Raw genomic sequence first — 26,718 nt, 5'->3', positions numbered from 1 at the left:
TGTGTGCCTCCACATCTCCTGTGTTCTGCCCATTTGTCCATGTGAGGCATGTAAATAGATTGCACTTCTATAGTGCCTTATTCAAAAGCCCTTTACAACGGCCTCTCATTCACCCGTTCACACACACATTCACACACCAATGGCGAGAAGCTACCATGCGAGCCGCCGGGCCCGCTCGTTGGGAGCAATTTGAGGTTCAGTCAGTGTCTTGCCCGAGGACACCTCGACACATGGACAGGAGGAGCCTTTGCGTGCGGTGCTGCTGTACTCACAGGCGATGCGTACGGTGGCCTTGCGGCTCTTGGAGGTGCCCAGGTGGCTCCAGGCCACACACAGACACCAGTAGTCCTCCGGGCCATGGAAGTCCTCCACCTGCTGCCGAGACACGTTGATCATCACCTCACGGACCTTCAGGCCTGGAGGGGGGGGGGAGGTAAGAAAGCAACAGAATGTTGTCTTTAATTAGGAATTCATCCAAAATGTACATACGGCCGTCTGCTAGTGATCAATGGCCTTTCAAGCTCGATTAAGAAAATGCTTTGGCTTTCAAGTGGCCACACACACACACACACACACAGTTGCGTTAGCCATATTCAAGTCTTCTGCTTTCAGCTGTTTCTGTCTTAGATGAAAATAGGAAGGCTTTCTTGAGCTAATCAGTATGTTGTTTAATACTGCTAATACTGCTAACAAACATTGGTTTTACCAGCAGAATAACACCAGCTCCACTGTAGCACGTTTCATACATGATCCTGCTTTTCGAGAGCGTATTATATAATAATATCACAAACATTGCAGACAATATTGAAATGCTCAAACGCAGCACATTTTTAGAACAAGCTGGTTAAAGCGTATCTGCAATGAAATGGACCCTCCCTTTGAAAGCCTCTTAGCTTCGCAGCGCAAACCCTCAGTTGAGAATCTTAACAGACCTGTCACATAGTTATGAATTGGGAAAGGCTTCCATTTTTAATCTGAGTCATCGGCTTAGGACCTGTCATGTGTGTTTTCTCTCTGCTATTCAGAGCCTGTATCGCCTCCAGGCCTCCCTGGCGCTGGATTACAGAAAAGAATGTTCTAGGGACAAAAAAAGACCATTCTGGTCCCTTTTATCACACAGACACACACACACACACACACACACACACACAGACACACACACACACACACACACACACACACACACACAGACACACACAGACACACACACAGACACACACAGACACACACACACACACACACACACACACAGACAGACAGACAGACAGACAGACAGACACACACACAGACACACACACACACACACAGACACACACACACACACACACACACAGACAGACAGACAGACACACACACACACACACACACACACACACACACACACACATGCAAAAGTAAATTGTAAATTGAGTTCTGAATAAATAATAATTAAATCATACTGAAAAGTAGCAGGATTGTAGACAGATTCATGTCATTGCTCAAGGGGAGACACAGAAAAGGGAATCATTCCTAGCCAGCTGTCTTTGTATCAATAAAGGAAAAAAGAGAGAAAAACATTCATTTCTAATGCATTTTCCAACCAAATACAGTTGAAAAACATTGTTCATCAGCAGAGACTTTAATCTATAAAGACACGATTATCATTATCACTTTTGATTATCATCCTTACTGAACAGGTGAATATTCAACAAATGTAATTTGTTGTAAATCGCTTTGGATGAAAGCGTCTGCTAAATGTCAAAAATGCTAATGTAAATGATGAATGAAAAAAATGTTCTGAAGTTCTCTTTTCATGACGCGACATGACACAGTTATCGAAAGGTAAACAAAAAAACAACCCACAAAGCCAAACACCCACTTCACAGACGACAACTACAGTGAGACACCAACATAATTTATAACAATTCTCCCTGCAGAGAACTGACAGTGTGTGCTGTGGGGTGGAGGGTGGGGGGGGACAGGAGGACAGGAGAGAAAATCATGACTAATGACTGCTCATAATCCCCCCTCACCCCCCTCCAAAGAAAATGTGAGTAATATGCTAATGGCTGACGGCCTTGTTCTCGCAGCCGAAAGGGACATCTCCTCCAGGACTAAGCAACCGCGACAGGTGGCGCGCCCGAGAGACAGACCAAGAGACTCGCCACTTTGTCATCTGTCACTGTCACATCTATTTGTTTATAGGCAGAGCACTGTTGACAGGACTTATTAAAATGAAACCTCTTCATTTCTTCCTCACGTTCCCCCGCTCTCTTTTATTTCTTTCCCCCCTTCACAACACTTTCCGACTCACTAGTCAAAGCCATTCAAAAAGGCCACAATTATACAGAGAGGGGGACTTAAGCGCCAATATGACAATTGGCGCAGGGTAAAAAAATGTGAAATACAAACAGAAGTTAGGACTCTTTGAGGCTAGTCGGAGGGGACAATGCTAGGCTAATCTGGCCTCCCTATGGCTTTGCTCTGTTGCGTTGCCATGGTCCCTGCTTATTGGGTTGGACAGGAGTCGGGACCATAAGTGGCGGGTGGAAGGGGGGAGTATTTGATCTGCTAACCAACGGATGCTTCCACCACACTTCCTGCCAGGGATTATCAAATACACGTCCTGGAAGACTGCTAGGAGCTGTTGGAATGAGTCAGCCAACAGCACACTTCAGACAACCTAAATAACCTCTCAACCACTGTGAGTCCCGTTGGATGGTCAGCTGAAGGACTGTAAACTGCATAGCAACAGCATGTAGTTCCATACAAGGAAGTGTGCTGGTGGTTTTAACACAGAAAGCATGCACTTTCACAGACACACACACTGAGAGAGAGACACTAAAAAACCTAAATGGATTCACTAAATTGGAAATGGACTGTTGAATGGACTTTTTATTATTTTATTTGTTGTTATGCATGTTGATGTTTTTAAAAAAAAAATATTTTGTTATATGTTCTGTGACGTTATGTTGATATAATTCTTCTTTGTTGTGTTTTTATGATGATTTCTTGTATATGCTCTTGCATCAGCTAATGGCGATTCGAATAAATCAAATCAAATGAAACCCAGTATTGAATATTGAACGTACTGAACGTTGAATGTCAAATGTTTTAACTATAAATTAGACGAGACAGCAACTGACCTGTGTTTCACCTGTTATGAGTCATAGATGAGACCTGCGACTGACCTGCCTGTCGCCTGCATCACAGATGGGAAATCTTAAGCGAACTCAGAAGCCCTTTTTGCAAATTGAAGTGCAAAATTACCTTGAGGTTTAAGGCGCCTAGGCCTGTGACATCAATCAAGTGGTTAGAGAATGTTCTAGAATATTTAGAATTACACTACATGAAGGAGACTCAGAAGTGTGAGTCAAGACCCCACTTTTCAACCAAAGGGGGGGAGAGAAGCTAACTGGGTAATTTTGAAAGAAGAGCACCTTGTTTAAATAACTTAACAGCTCACAACATTTTCTTACAATGAACTGTGACTTGGAAGGCTGAGAAATTCAGGTCAGAAGACTTAACTTCAAATTAAATCAAAGAGTGAAAATGAATGCTTCCTCATAAGAGAACATCTGGGGACGAATCACCAACTACATAAATACTGCATCTCCTATCAAAAACTGTCACTAGCGGAGTGCATTGTTATGATTTCAGTTTTGAAGTTAGTAGTTGCAGACCTTGCTGAGCCCTAATGCTCCACTTTATGTTTTTCCCTTTTGACGTTGTAATGTTTGAACCTGCGCACCTTTTTTCTCAGTAAAGAGAACCTTTATTTTACTTACACTCCGTCTCCTTACTTAACCTACACCGCACCTGGAACCAACACACTTGTACACAGAAAACTTTATTAGAAACGTAACAAAAAACAAAACAACAACAAGGTTTCTGATTGAAATCAAAGAGCTAAAGATAAAGATTCAAAGATACATGAAAGTGGCACCAGTGGGGGCCTGGAGGCAAGTGAAAGGGTTAACGAATTCATGCATGGAAAAGCATTTACAACTGGTGAACAAAGTGGCCAGCAATGGCCTGGGTTCAGAGGAGTGACTCAAAATCCAGATGGATAATACGTACGAGCCACCAATAACATGTGTGTTATTTGTCATTGAACACATGTGACAGCAGCTGGTGAAAGTGGGAACAAATCGGCAACCAATCCAAATGTTCAGACTTTTATTCTGAAAAATGTCAATAAATTTCAACGTTGTTGAAAATCAATGACACACTCGCTAGTCAAGCTGCTTCGGTGAGTAATCCCCACTACTTACCGAGTCCATTGCATTACAATATTTTGGCTTGACTAGTGAGTGTGTCATTGATTTTCAACAAAGTGGAATTATACTATATAAACTGAAATGGCATTTCCCCTCGAAGCATGGTGTGAAGTACGGTGTGAAGTATGGTGTGAAGTATGGTGAAGTATGGTGTGAAGTATGGTGAAGTATGGTGTGAAGTATGGTGTGAAGTACGATGAAGTATGGTGTGAAGTATGGTGAAGTATGGTGTGAAGTATGGTGTGAAGTATGGTGAAGTATGGTGAAGTATGGTGTGAAGTATGGTGAAGTATGGTGTGAAGTATGGTGAAGTATGGTGTGAAGTATGGTGTGAAGTATGGTGTGAAGTATGGTGTGAAGTATGGTGTGAAGTATGGTGTGAAGTATGGTGAAGTATGGTGAGGTGTGGTGTGAAGTATGGTGAAGTATGGTGTGAAGTATGGTGAAGTATGGTGTGAAGTATGGTGAAGTATGGTGTGAAGTATGGTGAAGTATGGTGAAGTATGGTGAAGTATGGTGTGAAGTATGGTGTGAAGTATGGTGTGAAGTATGGTGAAGTATGGTCTGAAGTATGGTGGGAAGTATGGTGAAGTATGGTGTGAAGTATGGTGAAGTATGGTGAAGTATGGTGAAGTATGGTGAAGTATGGTGTGAAGTATGGTGAAGTATGGTGAAGTATGGTGAAGTATGGTGAAGTATGGTGAAGTATGGTGTGAAGTATGGTGAAGTATGGTGAAGTATGGTGGGAAGTATGGTGAAGTATGGTGTGAAGTATGGTGAAGTATGGTCTGAAGTATGGTGTAAAGTATGGTGTGAAGTATGGTGAAGTATGGTCTGAAGCAGGCCCGGGGTGGCTAATCGGGAGGATCTGGAGTTTTCCCGGTGGGCCGGTCTGGTTTTGGGCCTGGACCGGTGTTCAGTCATGGTAGTACTTGCAAGCCGATACCGTTCTGGGCGGCTGGGCCGGTACCATTCTGGGCCGATACCATATAAATAGGGTGACCAGATGAATGAATGAATTAATGGTCTTTATTGTCATTGCTATAGTACAGGTACCAAACAACGACATTTGGGAGGGGTGGCTCCCCTGGTGCTAGGAAAGAAAAAACTATACTATACTGTACAGATAAAACACTGTGCTGTACTCTATGCTATACCTATTCTAACATTTCCTATTTCTCTGCAACCTTATGTACCCTAGGGTTGTCATATTGCACATAGTGTTATTGCACATTCATTTAAAGTGTCGCAGTTTGCAGGCTTGAAATGTACACATTTGTGCCTCAGCACTACACCTGATTTTTTCAATCCAGCAGCTGCCATCAATCCGTCCAGACTGTCCAGGGCCCAGAACCTAGGTCTTTGCTGTGTTCAGGGGGTAGAAGCTGAGCTTCAGTCTGTTTGTCCTTGCGGCCATGGTCCTGTACCGCCTGTTCGAGGGCAGCCGGGCAAAGTGTTCGTACCCAGGGTGGGATGGGTCTCTGGAGATCTTGGAGGCCTTCCTGAGGCAGTGTGTGTTGTACAGCTCTTCCAGAGAGGGGAGGGGGGTGCCGGTGATCTTCTGGGCCGTTGTCACGACTCTCTGTAGCGCATTTCTCTCTGCGGCTGTGCAGCTGGAGAACCAGTTGCAGATGCAGTAGGTGAGGATGCTCTCCACTGCGCAGCGGTAGAAGGCCACCAGTATCTCCTGTCTGGTGTGGTCCTTCCTGAGGACTCTCAGGAAGAAGAGCCGCTGTTGTGCCTTCTTGATGATGGCTGCTGTGTTGTTCTTCCAGGACAGGTCATCCTGTATGTGCACCCCCAGGAATCGGAGGGTTGAGACTCTCTCCACGCTCCCTCCGTCGATGAGCAGGGGCTGGACCTCAGATTTTTTCCTCCTGAAGTCCACGATGATTTCCTGGGTCTTTGACTGGTTCAGCAGCAGGTTGTTAACCTTGCAAAGCTTGCTCAGCTGCTCTACCTCATCCCTGTACGCCGCCTCGTCCCCCCCCGAGATGCAGCCCACCACGGTGGTGTCGTCTGCAAACTTTACGATGGAGTTGCTGGGGTGGACGGGGGTGAAGTCGTAGGTGTAGAGGTTGTAGAGGATGGGGCTTAGCACGCAGCCCTGGGGGGACCCAGTGCTGAGTCTGAGGGCTGTGGAGGTGTGGGAGCCCACTCGCACCCTCTGGGGGTGGTCGGACAGGAAGTCCTTGATCCATGCACATATAGAGTGTGATAGTCCCAGGTCTAGTAGTTTGGTCACTAGCCTGTCTGGAAGGATGGTGTTGAAGGCAGAGCTGAAGTCCACAAAGAGCAGTCTCGCGTAGCTGTTTCCCCTCTCCAGGTGGGATAGAGTGGAGTGGAGAGTCGTCGCGATGGCGTCCTCTGTGGACCTGTGGGCTCTGTAGGCGAACTGGTATGGATCCAGGTTGGGCGGGAGGCGTGTGACTATGTGGGCCCGGACTAGTTTCTCGAAGCACTTCATGATGATTGGTGTGAGTGCCACCGGGCGGTAGTTGTTTAGGCAGCTCACCGTGCTTTTCTTCGGGACTGGAATGATAGTTGAGGTTTTCAGGCAGGGTGGGATGGTGGCCTGGGACAGGGACTGGTTGAAGATGTTGGTGAAAACCCCGGCCAGCTGGTCGGCGCAGTCCCTCAGCACCCGTCCCAGGACGCCATCCGGCCCTGAGGCTTTCCTGGGGTCCACCGCCTTCAGCACACGTCTCACTTCATGCTCTGTGAGGGTGAGGCTGCTGAGAGCTGGAGAGAGTGGTGTTTGTGTTGTGGTTACCTCCGTTCGCCCCTCGTCGAACCGGGCGTAGAAGGAGTTCAGCTTTTCCGCCAGCAGGGTGTCGTCCTCTGCGGCTGTGAGCCTGTTGGCTCTGAAGTTTGTCATGTGCTGAACCCCCTGCCACACCCGCCTGGAGTCGTTGCTCAGGAAGCATTCCTCAATCTTCTCTCTGTGGTCTGCCTTGGCCTCCCCGATGCCGCGCTTTAGGTTAGCCCTGGTGGTGCTGTACAGCAGTGTGCCCTTCCCTGCGAAGGCGTTGTCCCTCTCATTGATCAGTTTTTGGACCTTCCCAGTCATCCATGGCTTCGTGTTGGGGTAGACCCGGACCCGTTTGTCCACGGTGACTGAGTTGGTGCAGTTCACTATGTGGTTCAGAACCGACGACGTGAACTGTTCCAGGCCCTCATGCTCATTATTCCTGCCATGAGGTGTCATTCAGGCAGATCTGCAGTGGAGCGGACCCTGCTGGCCAGGTTCTGACAGTCTTAGTGGTGATGGGAGCACTTTTCCTCATGGTAGTGTAGGCTGGGATCAGGAGGATTGACACATGGTCAGACATGCCTAGATGAGCTAGCGGTCTAGCCTTGTAAGCAAGCTTGATGTTGGTGTATACCTTATCCAGTGTTTTTTCTCCTCTTGTTGCACATTTAACATGCTGATAGAACTTCGGTAGTACTACCTTCAGGTCAGCATGAGTCTCCGGCAATAATATGGACTGCCTGTGGGTCCGCGCTTTGTTCACCACTGATGACGTCATATCCGCTTGTTAAGTCTGACGTCAAAAGTGACGTTTAGCCATTTCCGAGTCCAAACCAGAAATTCCCCGCACCAGAGTACCTGTGAACTACAGCGGTAGAATGACAGTTTAATCGTTTTTTAGACTCGGATCTATTCATACAACAAGGGACACAGCACTTTCCCGTTTTCTCCATATTGTCAGGGTATTTGAGCCTCGGAAAAGCGCTATATAAATATAATTTATTATTATTATTATTTCGGCATTTCGAAGACAGCGCCTCAGCCAACGTTGGACCCGGAAACACGTCACGACTTAACAAGCGGATAGCCGTCATATAGATGTCCCCCTTTGCGCGGCCACGGGGCCAGTGTCCATCTAAGCGACGCAACAAAGCACCGCAACCAAGCGCTGACATGTTCAGTTGCAGCAGAACGTCCAGATTCTATGGAACGTCTTCAGCCTATCAGGAAACAGCATTCATGTTCCCATGGCAACGGCCCCACGTGGATATAGGGAGCTGGCTGAATGTGCGAACCAGCCGCTGACTCAAAGGGCTCGTAAAGTGAAACTTATTGTGTCAACAATATCTAGTTTTCGTATTTTTTCATAACACCAACTTGAAGTTTTAAAGTACCCACTCGATATAACAAACAACAGTTTAACGATCACTAAATACTTATAATTTGTGGATTGGATTCACTGTTCTCGTTTGCCGTAGGCTACTGGTAAGTGACCACTTTACTTGTAAACATACTTTTGTTTTAGGATGTGTTCAAAATCAAGGACTGTGTGTTCATCTATTTATGTGTTTTTAGCATGTTCATGTTCCCTCAGCATGTTGTGTGATGTTATAAAAACATAGACGTTCGTAGCGATGTACCACTGTTAGCCGCTAGCTGTTAACAGCGTTTGTTGCTGCAGCAGAGTGATTTTTCTCCCAGTCTCTGTCTGAGGTGCACCAACATTCAAATACTTGTGTTGTCCTAAAAAAAAATCCGATTTCAAAAGCATTTGAAAGCTTACAATCTGTAGTTTCAGGCTATGTAAAATACTGAAAAATGACTTGGGCAATTGGTTTATCCTTAACCAGCTGTTATCACTGTCATTGTCTGAATGAGTGCAGAGTTGTGTTTTATGTTTTCGTCTAGTGTGTGCGCGCGTTAGCCTTGACAGCTATGTCAATGCATTTGTGTTGCAAATGGGAGGCAAGTTAGCTAGCTAGATAGCCTACATACTCAATCATCTACAGGCCTAACACTGTCAGGCTACTTTTCTTTATTAATATACTAAATTGATACTGCACTTTGACTTCACTTTCTGCTCCATACAGATACTTTATTGTGAGGTTCACATTCAAATAAAATATATTTGTTATATATTTGTTAAGTTTTTCCCTGCATAGTCTATTATTGGATGCTACTGAATAAACCAAACAGAATAGGAAACAGAATGGAAATGCATATATATTTTAAAAAATTGGATAGACATAGCTCTCAACTCGGCCAGGGGAAGCGGATGCTACTAGGGGCACCTAAAGTTCGGTCCGGGCCTGTTGAGAGGGTGTCCCACATTGTCCCACACAAACATACTCCTTGTCCCACATTTGGTTTGTTGGGACCTGGTTACCCTAGTGGTGTCCAGCAAGGGATTGCTGCTATCACAGTAGAAGGCACAGGTGAGCTGTTGTACCAGTGTGGGAACAATGAAGCACACCCATGACATAGCATCCTGTAAATGTAGAGAAAACTGTAGAGGACAGTGAGTCCGCTATTACAGACTAAAATACCAAGGTTGTAATTACATGATTGTAATATACTGTAATCGGTTGTGAACTAAAGTGGGCCGGTCTGAGGCATGAAACTCCAGAGCTGAAAATGAGTCCCACTCCGACCCTGGTCTGAAGTATGGTGTGAAGTATGGTGTGAAGTATGGTGAAGTATGGTGTGAAGTATGGTGAAGTATGGTGAAGTATGGTGTGAAGTATGGTGTGAAGTATGGTGAAGTATGGTGTGAAGTATGGTGTGACGTATGGTGAAGTATGGTGAAGTATGGTGTGAAGTATGGTGTGACGTATGGTGAAGTATGGTGAAGTATGGTGTGAAGTATGGTGAAGTATGGTGAAGTATGGTGTGAAGTATGGTGTGACGTATGGTGAAGTATGGTGTGAAGTATGGTGAAGTATGGTGTGAAGTATGGTGTGCCACATCCTACTTCTCCTCTCAGACCGGAGCTCTAGCACCTGCTCCACAGCCGCCTCGTTGAGCTGAGTCTTACAGGGCTGCTGCAGTAGTGTAGCTTTAACAGAGCACCAGATAGGGACTGCTTCTTCTTTATCGTAGCATTTGTGCTTTGATTCAATTTTTTGGGAATCTTAAGGAGGAAACAGGTTAGATTTGAAAGAATCAAGACAATCTCTATAATCAAATTCGATAAAAATCTAAATTGCCGCGAAGCTAAAGTGTCTACATGAGGGAATGGAAACCACCCCTGTTTTCTACACCTCCAAGCGTCTGGGTCTCCTCTGTAAGGAAGTAGTTTGGAAGGAGATCAGTGGTTCTCACTGTAATAAGGCTCCCCAACGGAGGGTAGTAGGCTACTTAGTGGGCAGGTCCTGTGAAGCGCACCCAGAGATATCATTGCTAAACTGCACAGTGTGCCAGCGAGGCCCGCATGCTGATGTCTCCGCTGAGGCCCCCCTGCTCCCTCTTAACACATTCTCCAGCCTTCAAAGAGAGTTTCCCTGGCCTCTGTCGATACTTCGTCAGAGGATTCCTTGTCTCTGCTCCTGGAACAGCTGCCGTTCACAGGAAAAGCACCGTGGGGTTGGAATAAAGTGTGTATGTGGGAAATGTAGCAATTGTTTCAATATGTATTTGGCTGTGGTATGGTACACTACATAGCAACAAAAGTATGTGGACACAATTATGGTCTGGGGCTGTTTTTCATGGTTTGGGCTAGGCCCCTTAGTTCCAGTGAAGGGAAATCTTAATGCTACAGCCTACAATGAGATTCTAGAGAATTGTATGCTTTCAACTCTGTGGCAACAGTTTGGGGAAGGTCCTTTTCCTGTTTCAGCATTACAATGCCCCCATGCACAAAGCGTGGTCCATAATGACGTGGTTTACTGAGTTTGGTCTGGGAGAACTTGACTGGACTGCATAGAGCCTTGACCTCAACCCCATCGAACACCTTTGGGATGAATTGGAACGCCGACTGCGAGCCAGGCTATGTCGCCCAACATCAGTGCTCGACCTCAGTGCCCGACCTCAGTTAAGCTTGTGTGACTGAATAGGAGCAAATCCTTGTAACCATGTTCTAAAATCCAGTAGAAAGTCTTCCCAGAAGAGTGGAAGCTGTTATAGCAGCAAAAGGGGGACCAACTTCATATTAATGCCCATGGTTTTGGAATGAGTTGTTCAACAAGCACATATTGGTGTGATGTTCGGGTGTCCACATACTTTTGGCCATGTAGTGTACTTGACTCATACATTTTTTCTGATTGTTAACTTTATCTATGGAAAAGGAGCTGTGAATTGTTGCAGTTGAAGTCTTTATGTGTGTATGTGTCTGTGTCAGTGTGTGTGTGTGTGTGTGTGTGTGTGTGTGTGTGTGTCTGTGTGTGTGTGTGTGTGTGTGTGTGTATGTGTCAATTGACATCCTACATGGTAATGTGAACAATTTCAGCCCTATCGAGCACACTTTAACTCTCAGCTGAGGACAGAAACAGCATTAGCACATTAATGTCACACTTAATGCAGCTCGCATTTCCTCCGCTCCAGTTACCTATGGAAGGACACACACGCAAACCTGGAATAAAGAATTATCATACCAGGCCCTGCTCTGAGAAAGGACTATCCAGTACCATATCAGGTGCACTTAAGGCATTCATTCAAAATGATTGCCCAAATCAGATGCCATTTATTCACTCTCACACACACGCACACACGCACACACACGCCCGCATGCCCGCACGCCCGCACGCCCGCACACACGCACGCACACACGCACACGCTTGCACGCACACGCGCACACACATACATGCACACACACACACACACACACACACACACACACACACACACACACACACACACACAAACGATGCACAAAAGATTCTATTACAGAGTGGGGTTTTTTGCATTTGGGGAAGGATATTGAGGCTTTTATCTCCAGACTCCATTAGGCTCCATGCCTACTGTTATACTCTGCAATTAGATCCTAGCCATACTGAGAGGGCCAACTCCCCTCTTTAGAACCAAATGATTTCATTTCAATGCTTGCAAAAAAACTAAATCAAAAGTCTGATGTGTTGAAACAAACACATCCCCCAACAGCTTTTTTGGATTCTGGTTTTATTAGAAAAGAGGACCAAGTCTGAACGGATATTGCACTGCTGCAATAGCGCTGGGAAAATAGATCCAATTTAAACTGCACCCACTCAGACAGCAAATAGTGGGACAGAAGTTTGAAAAAGTTGTCGCCATCTGTGCCTAGACTGAGTGAAGCTATGCCATAATACTGTATTAGAGGTGGGCGATTAAATAAATATGGATGGGTGATTTTCAAAGAAACTTAAAAACTGAGGTACATGCAAATTTTCCTGTGCCAACATAGCACCTATATGGAGAAGCTATATTAAAAGATATTATCCTGCGCTGGTGTGCAGAGGTGAGCGTGAAAACAGAGGCAGACATGATTAAATGTATTCAAATAACTTGTGTGCCTGGCAAAGAATCAACCAACCAACTCAATGAATACTAAAAAAACTAAGTTGCTGATTTAAAACATAGCTAAAGATAAATATTGAAAGATATTAAAGATTATAAGCATATTATGCTCCCATGAACGTGGCACCAGTAGGAGACCAGGGGCAGCAAGTAGACTCTAGCCTAGAGGTTAGAGAGGCCGGCCAGCAATCGGTAGGTCGTTGGTTTAATCCCCACCCCAGGGTTACGGTTAGCCGGATGTGAGCTGGTGACTGGAGGTTGCTGGCATCATATCTAAAGTGCTTACCACTGCTGTTGTGCCCTTGAGCAAGACACTTTCGAGACTGTCTTATGCACTTAAGCCCTAATTGTTCCAGGGGCGCCGAACTACAGCTGACCCCGTGCTCTGATCTCCCCAGGCCCGGGGTGGCTAATCGGGAGGATCTGGAGTTTTCCTGGTGGGCCGGTCTGGTTTTGGGCCGGTCTGGGCCGGTGTTCAGTCATGGTAGTACTTGCAAGCCGATACCGTTCTGGGCGGCTGGGCCGGTACCATTCTGGGCCGATACCATATAAATAGGGTGACCAGATGTCCCCCTTTGCGCGGCCACGGGGCCAGTGTCCATCTAAGCGCCGCAACAAAGCGCCGCAACCAAGCGCTGACATGTTCAGTTGCAGCAGAACGTCCAGATTCTATGGAACGTCTTCAGCCTATCAGGAAACAGCATTCATGTTCCCATGGCAACGGCCCCACGTGGATATATGGAGCTGGCTGAATGTGCGAACCAGCCGCTGACTCAAAGGGCTCGTAAAGTGAAACTTATTGTGTCAACAATATCTAGTTTTCGTATTTTTTCATAACACCAACTTGAAGTTTTAAAGTACCCACTCGATATAACAAACAACAGTTTAACGATCACTAAATACTTATAATTTGTGGATTGGATTCACTGTTCTCGTTTGCCGTAGGCTACTGGTAAGTGACCACTTTACTTGTAAACATACTTTTGTTTTAGGATGTGTTCAAAATCAAGGACTGTGTGTTCATCTATTTATGTGTTTTTAGCATGTTCATGTTCCCTCAGCATGTTGTGTGATGTTATAAAAATGTAGTTAGACGTTCGTAGCGATGTACCACTGTTAGCCGCTAGCTGTTAACAGCGTTTGTTGCTGCAGCAGAGTGATTTTTCTCCCAGTCTCTGTCTCAGGTGCACCAACATTCAAATACTTGTGTCGTCCTAAAAAAAAATCCGATTTCAAAAGCATTTGAAAGCTTACAATCTGTAGTTCAGGCTATGTAAAACACTGAAATATGACTTGGGCAATTGGTTTATCCGTAACCAACTGTTATCACTGTCATTGTCTGAATGAGTGCAGAGTTGTGTTTTATGTTTTCGTCTAGTGTGTGCGCGCGTTAGCCTTGACAGCTATGTCAATGCATTTGTGTTGCAAATGGGAGGCAAGTTAGCTAGCTAGATAGCCTACATACTCAATCATCTACAGGCCTAACACTGTCAGGCTACTTTTCTTTATTAATATACTAAATTGATACTGCACTTTGACTTCACTTTCTGCTCCATACAGATACTTTATTGTCAGGTTCACATTCAAATAAAATATATTTGTTATATATTTGTTAAGTTGTTATCTGCATAGTCTATTATTGGATGCTACTGAATAAACCAAACAGAATAGGAAACAGAATGGAAATGCATATATATTTAAAAAATTGGATAGACATAGCTCTCAACTCGGCCAGGGGAAGCGGATGCTACTAGGGGCACCTAAAGTTCGGTCCGGGCCTGTTGAGAGGGTGTCCCACATTGTCCCACACAAACATACTCCTTGTCCCACATTTGGTTTGTTGGGACCTGGTTACCCTAGTGGTGTCCAGCAAGGGATTGCTGCTATCACAGTAGAAGGCACAGGTGAGCTGTTGTACCAGTGTGGGAACAATGAAGCAAACCCATGACATAGCATCCTGTAAATGTAGAGAAGACTGTAGAGAACAGTGAGTCCGCTATTACAGACTAAAATACCAAGGTTGTAATTACATGATTTTAATATACTGTAATCGGTTGTGAACTAAAGTGGGCCGGTCTGAGGCATGAAACTCCAGAGCTGAAAATGAGTCCCACTCCGACCCTGGATCTCCCTGTGCATGTGTGTGTGTGTGTGGTGGAGTGTGTGTGTGTTGTGTGTGGGGGGGTGTGTGTCGTGTGTGTGTTGTGTGTGGGGAATGTGTGTGTTGTGTGTGGGGAATGCAATGAATAACACATTCCTAACAATCCGATTGTATGGCAAATAAAGCATTTGATTTGATTTGGTAGAGGCGAGTGTAATTCTGAACGAATGAAAGGTGAAGGCTTTGGGTGGCTGTGGCGCAGGAGGTAGAGTCGCCGTCTAATGATCACAAGGTTGGCAGATCAGCGGTTCGAGCCCCGGCTGGCCACATGTCGAAGTGTCCTTGGACAAGACACTGAACCTCCAAAAATTGCTCCCAGTGAGCGGGTCGGCACCTTGCATGGCAGCTTGCCGCCATTGGTGTGTGAATGTGTGTGTGAATGGGTGAAGGAGAGGCCGTTGTAAAGCTATATAAGTGCAGTCCATTTACCATTTACCATTTACAACTGGTGAACAACGTGGCCAGAGATGATGTGGAGGAGCATGGAGGGGTCACTCAAAATATAGATGGGTAACACGTAAGAGCCACCTGTAATATTATGTTGGTTATTTTCTCGATCAACATCATATGGTTTGAACTGTTCATACCCTCCAGTGGATGATAGGCTCTTCACTTCACGTGTTTGTGTTTTTAAGATGAACCTTCACCATCTTACTGAGCGCACCAGCGATCCGATCCATCTCTCCTGCGGTCCATTGACGACTGTCTCAAAACCAAAAGCAAATTTACTGCCTCATAAAGCATAACGCCGTAGATGACAAAATCTTAATCACGCAGTTGATTAAGATTGTCGGCAATGGAATGCAAAGTGTTGGAAAAATCTCTGGTCTCCTGATAACCCGAGGTGGCTGAATCCAGAACAGGTTGATTGTCAAATCTAGATTTCCCCCCCCGAGTGTCGGTGTGCCACACCCTAGCCTGGTGCAATTTTTTCCATCTTCCTGAAAATGAAGGTGTGAATGTCATATTAGCATCAGAGATGTCTGTGCGCACCATGTTGTCACTTTTGAGAATTGGATGGCAGGTGGGTCTCAAACCTCCAATTACTCTTGAACATCTGCTTGAACCGTGAGTAAAAAATCACTCTTTTAATGATGACGCACACTACCAGCTGTATGTCTGATTTGGTTCACTTACAGCGCTATTCAGAAAGTCACTATATATATCTCATGTTTATGATCATTGACCAAGTATACAGAAAGATGAAACCCTCAATGTACAGTAAAAACCTAGTAAATAATAATGTTACAATAATAATAATAATAATAATAATAAGTACCGTATGTAAGTAAGTAAAGCTTTATTTATATAGCGCCTTTCGTACATGAAATGCAACTCAAAGCGCATTATTAATATTATTATTAATATTATTATTAATAATAATTGTAATTATAATTATTATTATTATTATTAATAACAATAATAATTATTATATTATTATGATATTAATTATATAATTATATAACAATAATGATAATGATGATAATAATAATAACAATGACAATAATAACAATAATAATAATAATAATATTGTATATTATATGGCTATATACTGTATAGTATATATATGGCTATATACTGTATACATACTATGTCATTCATTGAACAGTTCTCTGTAGACACCAGAGAGATGATGTGATGGTCCAACCCAGCCATAAACAACAGGATCATATAATAACAATACAGGCTCCACTACTTGTCTTAAGCCACAAACCAGAGGAGTCATCAAAACAATGGAAAGCTCCTTCTCCTGTGATAAAAACGAGGAGACATTTTAAACACAGCCCACTGCAGGAGCTGTGGTAAGCCCAAATAAAATCATCTCCGGAGAGTCTCTATAGCGTCACAGATACGGATGTGTGTGTGTTGTATTGTCTGGGACCGTTCATTTAACAACCCCATTAACTGCCTCACCAAGCAACTCCGGGGCAGACATAACATCAATCCTGGTTTTAGTGCCCATTACGAAGAGGCAAAAAAACATCGCCACACTCGAGATATAGGAGGGTTGAGTGTGAGGTGAGTCTGTGGTCCCCGTCGTGGGGGGAAGCGTCATGTCACTGCCTGTTTGTCATGTACTGCCGTTTCCCCCGGACTCTGGGCTCCGGGGAAGTCTCCAGTCCTGGCAGGTGGGGTGAGGGGGGTGAAGGGGGGGGGGGGGGGGGTGAGGGGGAGTAGTGGGGGGCAATGGCTGCTTGTTTATCTGCAGTGGTCAGGCCTCTCCCTCTTTCGTCCCCCCCCCACAGTGCAACAGGCCTGTCTGGATCTGCCAGTGTCTATTCGCCTCCAAATCGATGTGGCCAAGCGCTAAGTCGCCGTTGCTCGCTCGCTGCTCGACAACGATAACATTCTCAGCGCACAGATGCAACACAAAGGGGCCAATGGGTTTTCTCCCCAATACCATGGGCCTTGATGGAATATATATCGCCGGGGTCTTTACAGGACAACGTTTGTGTGCATTTCGGAGGCACATGGGCCGTTTGGGCCCTTACAGGGAGATTTAACTAGCTTAATTAAAAACACATAAAAGGAGGCAGTGAAGCAGCGTGAATACTGACAGCATCAAGGGAGCGGTCCATTCCCTCACATCACATCAGTAGAGTACTGTGCTCTCAGAGCAAAAAAACACCATGAATAAAGGAGAGTTTCTCCTTCACAAGCGGAGGAGGGGCAGATGCCAGTATGCTATCCCGCTCACATACATCTACTACAGGTTGCTTTCAGTCATCACTGTTAAGGGGTGTCAGTGTGGGTTCCCTCCTCCACTACGGAACACAGAGGCTCAGAAGACAAGTTGACGGTTCACGAGGATCACATATGGGAGGGAGGGAACGTGTTTTTTGGCCAACGATTCAGGGATCAATCTGTTCACGAGACGGCGGCCGCTGTGCATCGCATTCCAGCAGTCTGTTGAACGCCCAGCAGGATGGTGGAGAACAGAGCTCTCTCTTTTTTTCTTTGAGAGGTATAAACCAAGAGGACACATGTTTCACTGCAATGGGAAGGGCAGTTTAGAACAGTGTCTCCTCCTCTCTCGCTCCCCTTGCTCAATGCAAGCTACTTCTAACTGAAACAATGAATCTGTCAATCACCACATCACGGTTTTTTTATATCCGGCAACGGTCTTTGTGATGTGACCTTGAAACTAGCGAAGGACCTGTGTGATGTCAAACAGGACAGTTTACTATCATCAGACGTTTCAAATCATAATACGTGTTTTACGAACGTATTTGCACAGAAAGTCTTCCGTTGCTTCCAGCACTGAGAGAAAATGCTTGCGTCTCCCAGCCAGTGCAGTAGGTAGCCAATGAGCCACACACACGCAAGTCACAGGTTAAACACACAGCAAGTGGTGGTGGACGCCCTCGAAATGTCCAGAGGGTTTTGGAAAAAGCCAATTCAAGGGCACTGTCTTGGCAGGTGCATGCAATGTCACAGACTGCCAATGCATCATAAGTAATGATTCAGCATTTATTTATTTTTGTGACATTTTCAAGGGGAAAGAGCTGTTACATATTGTACCTTTGAAGCTTATCCTCAAGGCAGCACTGCAAGTGCCTCCACACTCAGCTAGCAACATATTTTCACACTTAAATGCGTTGATTGGAATCCACTTATGAATATCCTCAAAGGATATAATCATTCTGAGTTAAAATACTGTGAGAATTATGGGCCTGAAACTGCGTGTCTTAACACATGATTTGAGAGGGGGCGCAGAACACAAAAGTCAAGTGCAGTCAAAGTCAAAACAATTCTTCCTCAGGTCCCTAATGAGGAGAGCACACAAATTAAAACATTTCTTTGTCTTCCGGCTTTTATTTGAGGTCGCCATTACAACCTAAGGCTCCTCGTCGTCATCTGCGGTCCTGCGCGCCGGGGGATACTGTGACATTGGTTTCACCGAGTCATCTCAGCTGTTCAATTATGTAGAGACATGTTGACCCTGTCAGGGAAGCTGTTATTGACAGGAAGTCAAGACGGAGGCCCCTTTCCAGAGTCCTCTGCACATCTGTCGGTGGTTATTTTTAATGATCCCGCTGTGAGTTTTAAGACACCAATGGGGTCTGAATTTACATTGTGTACACCAGGTCAAAACAGAAGGACGGCCAAGTAAAGGCTATGAATTATTTAGATCTGCGTTTTGGCCATCGGAAAAAATGCACCGGTTTGACTTTCAAGTGCAGATCAAGAATAAGTTAACGCGTTGGAACGAGCCAGTTAGCATTTCACAACTCGGGACATCGTTTACGTGCTTGAGATGCTGCCATACTAACTAGCATAATGTGAGGGCACAATGCACAAAAAGGCGCATGGGAGCACTGGCATGGACTTTGGGCATACTGTTATGTTTTGAAAGGGAAGCGCAGGTGAACAGGACACCGCCATTAGTTTGTGCAGACAGGCCCCCCGCTCATACTATAGCCTAATGATGAAGCGCTTTCTCTCAGCCTACATGCTGACAAATAGCCTATTTTCAATAATGAATTATAACCGATTAGGCTACCCCGTTTTGCATAGGTGGTGAGTGGAAGGGTGAGGCAGCCCTACGACTCGTGTAAAACGACAAGGAGAACGTGCCATCGCACATTAAGAAAGCAGACATTTTAGCTATGCATCTGACCTAAAAAAAAAAACTCCTGTACTTTTACGGCAAACTTAAGCCTAGAAGAAGACACGGCTAACTGTTGTGGGTTTCATTTTCTCTGTTCAGTTCAGTTGAAGAGAAGAGGTGGACAAGTGCACAGACCTCATCAAGTAAAAAATATGCACTGGGCAGCAGAGAGAATAGTTGACTATTCAGGGGCAGCATTCATATTAAATCTTATTAGAAAAAAGTCATCATAGGCTTCTGTGAAAACAGACCGGAATGTGACAGTTGGCTTGATTATTCCTTTGAAGAAGTAATGTAAATGTTCCACAAATTGTGCCCAGTGCAGTTAAATTGCTTCTCCAACTTGCATGCACGCACACACGCATACACACACACACACACACACACACACACACACACACACGCACACAAACAACAATTTCTCCTTACCTTCTCCTTACTGTGCCCAGCTCTCTCCTCCCTGTGCTGGTGACGGACTCAAGGGCATGGTAGCAAGCGCTTATCTGAGGCTGTGATTCATCTGTCTGGTTGGTAAATAAAAGATCTTATCCTGTGCTCCTCGTGGCATTGAGGGCCCATGTCCTAATCAATAACATCCAATACTTCACAGATCTGCTGCTCTGATTAACTTGGCTAATCCAATACACAATTTTGCTGTCCATTACAGGAGCAGGACAAAGCCCCCTTATCCCTGTTAAGCGTGTTGTTATCAGTGGGTTATGAGTTTGATGCTGATATAAAGTGAGCTATGCAGCGGGCTAAGGTGAGGAGTACAGAGTACTCTGGTAGACAACATATATCACCACCTAGGCCAGTACGCTACGCGACGGTGAAGTGCGTTGACGGTATAAAAAATAAAAAAAAAGTTATAATTGCTCTTCCCAAAGGCAGAGAGAGGTAAAAGAAGGATCCTTGTTTTTCAAAAATCCTCCCTAGAATCAAAATCAGGGAGATTGCGGAGTGGAGAAAGTGTGTTAGGTTAGGAGTCGTGTGGGGGGGGAAGGGGGGGGGGGGGGGGGGGGGCAGTCTGGAGCGAGCACTACGAGCTGCTACTTATTCACTCCAGACTGCTGATGAGCTGAACGGATCTGAATTAAGTACATGAATACAAAACTGATTTTACACAAAATCTTAGATCTTAAAATAATTTGACTTTACAACGATCACACACTCCCTTTAACCAAATAAACCATATAATGGTAATGGTAGCAGAATAACATTATGAAAAATGAATTCCATTCTGTAAGCTTCTATAATAGCCTCTCATTTTCCCACCATGGGAGAAGTGGTCTGTAGTTGCACAGAATCACGACAGAGCATCTGTCTATGGCATTGCTAAAGATCAGCTAAAGTGCTTTATTTTGGAGAACATAATGGCCAGACTCGCCACACACCTACTTATGTACTTATGTGTCATCCTGTGTTCTGTGTACAGGGAACAACTCCTCTGCCCTCCAAAATACTTACTAGATGGACTGCACTTATATAGCACTCAAAAACACTGCACAATGGCCTCTCATTCACCCATTCACACACCAATGGCGGCAAGCTACCATGCAAGGCGCTGACCCGCTCAGTGAGAGCAATTTGGGGTTCAGTGTCTTGCATAAGGACACCTCGACACGTGGCCAGCCGGGAATCGAACTGCCGAACCGCCAACCTTGCGATCATTAGACACCAGCTCTACCTCCTGAGCCACAGCCGCCGCCCTTACTGTAGGTATTAATGTTAGACACCAGCTCTACCTCCTGAGCCACAGCCGCCACCCTTACTGTAGGCCTTAATGTTAGACACCAGCTCTACCTCCTGAGCCACAGCCGCCGCCCTTACTGTAGGCCTTGTAATGTCTAGCTACTTACGTTTTCCTGGTGCCAACAAGTTTGTATTTGTATATTAATTATAAAGTGTTCCTAATGTGTTCATGGTATAATAGTTTTTGCAAAGGTGCCTGATGACAGTAATTCAGCATGAGCAACTTCAAATATGTACACACACCCTCCTGCTACTTAAAACAGCACCATGGGATCGTTGTGCCAAGACGGGTGACCGGGCACTTAACGTTTTGTCATTGAAAGATAACGTGCGTTCTTATCTGTGAAATCAATTAATTTGATTGCTTCTTGCTAAGCAAGTGGACATGGATGTACTGTAGCATAAAGTGAGTTTTGTTAATACAAAATGTACTTTTCCCCTTGTACTTTTCCACGCACACAGCGCAGAAATAATCAAAGTTTCTGACTTTCATTTCCTCATTAACAGCCCAACACAACAATTTCACAGCACAGCAATCACACAATAATGAACATCCAGAAGCAATTAACCGGGCTTTCCTGCAGAGGGACCTTCATGAATACAAGAAAGTCTTGAGGTTTCTTTCTAATCCAGAACACATTCCATGCGAGGTGTCACAGCACATTGGCTTTGTTTTTTTTTCTCCCCGAAAATCCCTTTTGAAGTGGAAGTCCTCTAATCAAGACAACCTGTCTGCCTCATCCCCCTGACACCGCTCCATGAACCTTAATTGGACTTAACATAGAACCTAATCTCCTTTATGGCAATCAGAATCAGAACTTCACCAGGGACTTTTGACGAGTTGCTATAGTTGCATTAGGTAAGCAGGAGTTTAATTGAAGGGTTAAGTGTGATCAGAGAAGTACCGTATGTCTAAAAGAAACAGGCAGACAAATCAGCGATTTGTCTGGTAAAGGACCAGTAATTAGACTGAGCTTTCTTTAATAGTGCTGAACGGCCGCGATTAACCGGCAGAGATCAAGAAACGAGATCACACGATGAAGAGCGTTCGGTGAAGAGCGTTGTGTTTTGTTTTCTTTCAATACTGTTATACTAATGCCAAATTATACTAATTTTCCAGATAGGTGATGTATTGTCCTGTAACATCAACCCATTCACCCCTTCACTTCACTGTCACTTCAGACTGGGAGAACATAGAGGTGCACCTTACCAGTGCCCTGATCCGTGTACTCTTGGGATGCATGTTCGTTCTGGTGCACCCATTCTCCATTGCACTTGAAGAAGATCTGTAGGGCAGGCACTGCACGACAACGCAGCTTGATGGGGTTGCTCTTGACGATGTAGGCGTCCTCTGGCTCCTGCAGGAAATGGGGGAGTGTGCCCGGGACGGACGGTAGAGAATCTGGCAGGGCATCACCACCAGCGGTACCTACGGAAACGGAAACACAACTGGTTAGAGTCCTTCCTCAAGGACACCACGTAGTACGGTAGCTCCGTCACGTTTCAAACTAAACATTTAAACAACCAGGCAATTCTCATGATTGGGCATGGGACACAAGATCAGGCTTGATCACCCTGTAGCTGGCCACCTTAGATGAGGGTGTCTAGTGTTGAAAGGCCGAAACACCCCATGATTCAAAGGTACATTACTGATGATGTGTCCCGAAATGTACATCCTCCCCATGTCTGAGATACAGCTCCCATGCCACTCTCAACATCAAGGCAAACCTCACGTGCGTACCATCCACTGGCACAACGGACAGTATAACATCACGTGCCGTGTTTCATGATTCTGGGTTAAAGTTCTTGCGAATGACGCTGAATTCTTCAATAATTGGAAACAACACTACTCTCATGTTGGCATAGAATGAAATGACTGAGAAATAAGAAAGATCTCCACACTGCTCCCATAAAGTTTGGGGGAGCAGTAACCAGTGCGTGGATCTATCTCATTTCTATCTGCCATTTTTTTCAAAACATAGAATGAAATGATGACATAACACAAGAGCAAGGGACATGGCTCAAAGTTTCACTGTGATTGCTAGAGGATTTCCATCAATAGAACAAACTACGTTTCACATACTGAGCCTGCAGTTCAGAGATTGACAATTTCCTCACATGTTCATATCAAATATTATGTAATTTCCCAGTGGACATTGTTTGCATTTCTCATTCATCATAACTTATGGTAGAGAAAAGAAGTATGCAGAGAGAACAATTCTTTCCCACTCAAGTGAAATTCTGTCTTCTCAGAGCAATTTGTGGATGAATGCAATCAAAATAGACCAAGTACAGAGGCGTTGGAAGGGGACTGATTACCAGAATTCAGTCTGAATGCATTTTATCTCATCCACAAGTCCCACTTTCTGCACAAAAACTGTCTTTGTGCTTGCTGCCAACATGTCTCTGCCTCTGTGTAAGTGTCTCATTTTCGACCAGGTTATTCCTTCAATTCAGTTTGGCAAACACCTTTGCTGTTATTGTTTATTACAGTACCACATCGATTTAACAGGGAGGGGGTGGGGAACAAAGAACAAATATTGATCTGCTATAGCAGGCGACGATACTAGATGGGATTTTAGATTAAGATAGATCTAGACTCTTCAAATGCCCCCCAAGCGCCCCACCCCCGAATCCCTACCACCCACTCCCACCTCTACTACTTCTCCTGTGTGTTGGGGGGGGGAGGGAGACCTTTACATCACTCCAGGGGCCAGAACAATAAGCTTGTGCTCACACCCTCCTTGGGATTCATCCCAAAATTAGACCACAATCCTATCAAAGCTGATATGGCTAAGACATTCAGGGCTGTAAAAGCGTATGAAAGCTCTTATGTCCCACCATCAAATCCAATTGTGTCCCCTGAAATCTAATCTGCCTGGCCCCACTCACTGCCACCCACAAATGCTGTGGTTAGATAGCTGAATGAACAGACACACACAGTGCACTGACTCACACATCAAGCAACTATACAGACTTTACTGTAAATACACAACAATCATCTGCTAACACCACTATTTACAGGAGATCTTTTTCCTACATAACCCCATACGTTGACAGAATGTGTTCCTCACTCGCAAACCAACATTTGTCACACTACCTCCGAAGTACGTGTGTTAGTAGTAATACTGTAATTACTGTGGTAACCACGTATATATGTATAAATATGTTGTTACATAGTAATAAGATAATACTGTACATGATGCTGTCGGCCTACTGTATAGAGTTGAGCTGTTTGTGTTATTACATAAATGGAATATGGAACAGTCCTTTTCCCACAAATCACTGAACTCCAACTCAAGTAATTACTCTAGTATTTGACTGCAGTCAGAAGGACTTAAAGCATCAAAGGTGTATGTTCGTCATACCAAAAGGAGGATGATAAGGAATGGAGGGGAAAAAAAGAATGAGAAGAAAGAAAAATCTGAGACAGATAAACAGACCTAGACAAAGAACGTGCCAGCCGGAGAGGGAGATACTCTAACCTTGTAATCTTGCATAGATCATTGACTGACAAGTTGAAAATTGTTTCACGAGTACAAGAGGATTAAATGATGTTCTTTCTGTGACAGGTACAGTGTAACCTTTGGAGTGAATGTGTTACTCAGACACACGCCTACGCAACGGCAGCAAAACTAATCTCACAACCCAGAATCTTACAGAGAGGCTGGCTTAGTTAGACTAGGTCAATCCTGACATGTCCTCTGTAGAATGTAGATGGCAGATTTGTTGTTTGCATATCCCTGATGTCTTCTCTGTCTCCTCCACTTGGTAGCAATGGAGCCACGGCCGCCATTTTGTTCAGTGGCCTCAAGAACAATGACACGAAAATATCATGATCATTGCGGTCGTTAAGCTATTTCATAATGTGAGTGGAAAATCACTGACTTCACTGCAATTTGTGCCTCGTTTCCAGCACAGTGAGGATGCGTTATCTCTTTGTCCATGTACCACCACATGTGGATAAGAAATGATATGTTGTGACATTGGATACCACAAGCTGTTTCCTCACAGAGGGAAGTCTTCCTCAACTGAACTGATGCAGCATGTGAAAGTAACTCTTTGCACTATGAATTAAACATTCTCTTCCCTCACACTGCGGCAGCTGTGTTAAACTCTAGCTACTTTTTCTCCTCTGCTGTGGATTTATGGGAAAGGTAAGCCACAGTACAGATTCAGTAATTATCTAAATGCTAGATACCCTAACTATAATTCATGCAAATGTATTGCCTATTTTAAACTATGACTCGAATGTATTTGTCAACACACTGTCTCTAAAATACACCTCCACAATTACCGAGTGTCATAACAAATAGGGGATTACATAAATGCATAAAAGCAGGCTGAGTATGTTTTTAATTTGGAACAGAATGTGATAAAATTGAATGTAAATTCATGCAGACATTTAATGGTTAGGGCGTATATAATGATGTACTGTAGCAATCTTATTTTCTTCTCCGTCGTTGAGCATCCTCCCTCTAATATGAACTAATTCAACAGGAAGCCTCGATGAATAACAAGGCAGGGCTTTCTGAACCATCAGATGCTTTTGATTTGGCTGGGGTTTACATACATTACCCACTTGCAAACAGCTCATTACGAGCCACGTCGTTCTACGCTACCTAATGCCTATACGCTTACCGCAAGTCAAAGGTAACAGATAATTGGAACAAGGTGACAATCCACGCTCCATAAACCTTGAGTCTCACTCTTGGCTGCTCTTCTCATGATAGATGCTCATAAATATGAGCCTTAATGAAGGCAATGAGTGTGACGCCAATAAGTCACTTATTTCCTCATTACGCCGGTTAATTTTTACACTGCCTCTTAAATGCTCTCCTCCTATCTGTTGCCAGTCACCGCATTCCCCCTGACTGAGCAAGGGAGCCGGTTGCAGTAGCAGGGCAGGTAAACGCAGTGGTTATCTGCATGGGAGAAAGTTTGTGGCGGCGGGCGCTGCTGAATCACTCACTGTTCCAAGGAGGAGGGGGAACTATGTCAACAAGCCTGGGGACCTTGTCGAGCAGAAAGATTTAAGTTAACAATGTCTGACACATTCCATGTCGATTACCAAAGTCACCATACCGTAATGTTAACCTCCTTTCTTCACTTTTCATTTGGAAAACACAGAGGAGGAGGAGGAGGAGGAGGAGGAGGATGTAGCTTGCAGAGGGTGTGCGTTAAGGACAGATGCGTTTGACGGGTAATCTATTGAGCAGGCACGTTATGGCAGAAGGAGAAGAAGAAGGATTCGAATTAAGTGCTGTTGCGTCTCTCGACGGAGCATCTCCCTAGCTCCTCGTTGCGGTTTGACAGCTCGCCTCTCTCGTCAGCCGCACCGACACACAAAGCCTCCAGCCATGAAAGGAAACGGGCAGCAGGGTGGAGATGGGTTACCTGGAAAATCCAACTGACACCGCTCTTCTCATCCGCTACAGGCTCCCCAGGACTCAGTTACACATTACTATTTCACAGCTGCAGTCAGCAGCTAAAGTCCTTTAAACCACACACTCTTATTCTCACACCCTGTAGATCACTGGGGGGGCTTCTCGTGGAGTTTTAACCTTTTTTTTTATCCTACAGGGGTTGAGATAGGTAGAGGGCGGGGACGGACAGTGTGAACAGTGTGTGAGAGTAGGCTTTACATGGTGAGCACCCTCTTGGATTTCAACAGGGACCCACTCCATTTGAAGCG

At 44.8% G+C, this 26,718-nt stretch overlaps 1 protein-coding gene across 1 annotated transcript in view; it reads right to left on the bottom strand.

Annotated features, from left to right (window-relative positions):
- Nucleotides 1-26,718, bottom strand: part of unc5db (unc-5 netrin receptor Db) — a gene marked incomplete at both ends in the record, with an annotated part of 140,883 nt that overhangs the window by 45,059 nt on the left and 69,106 nt on the right. Inside the window, 2 exons of the mRNA XM_080530556.1 lie at nucleotides 273-416; nucleotides 22,234-22,452. Coding sequence (XP_080386682.1) covers nucleotides 273-416; nucleotides 22,234-22,452 — 363 coding nt within the window. The remainder of the gene's footprint in view (nucleotides 1-272; nucleotides 417-22,233; nucleotides 22,453-26,718) is intronic.

This window comes from Nansenia antarctica (assembly GCF_963989245.1).
Source record: "Nansenia antarctica genome assembly, chromosome: 5".
Taxonomy (NCBI): domain Eukaryota; kingdom Metazoa; phylum Chordata; class Actinopteri; order Argentiniformes; family Microstomatidae; genus Nansenia; species Nansenia antarctica.
The sequence above is the reverse complement of the archived record's forward strand: the minus strand, read 5'-3'. Positions and strand labels throughout refer to the sequence as shown.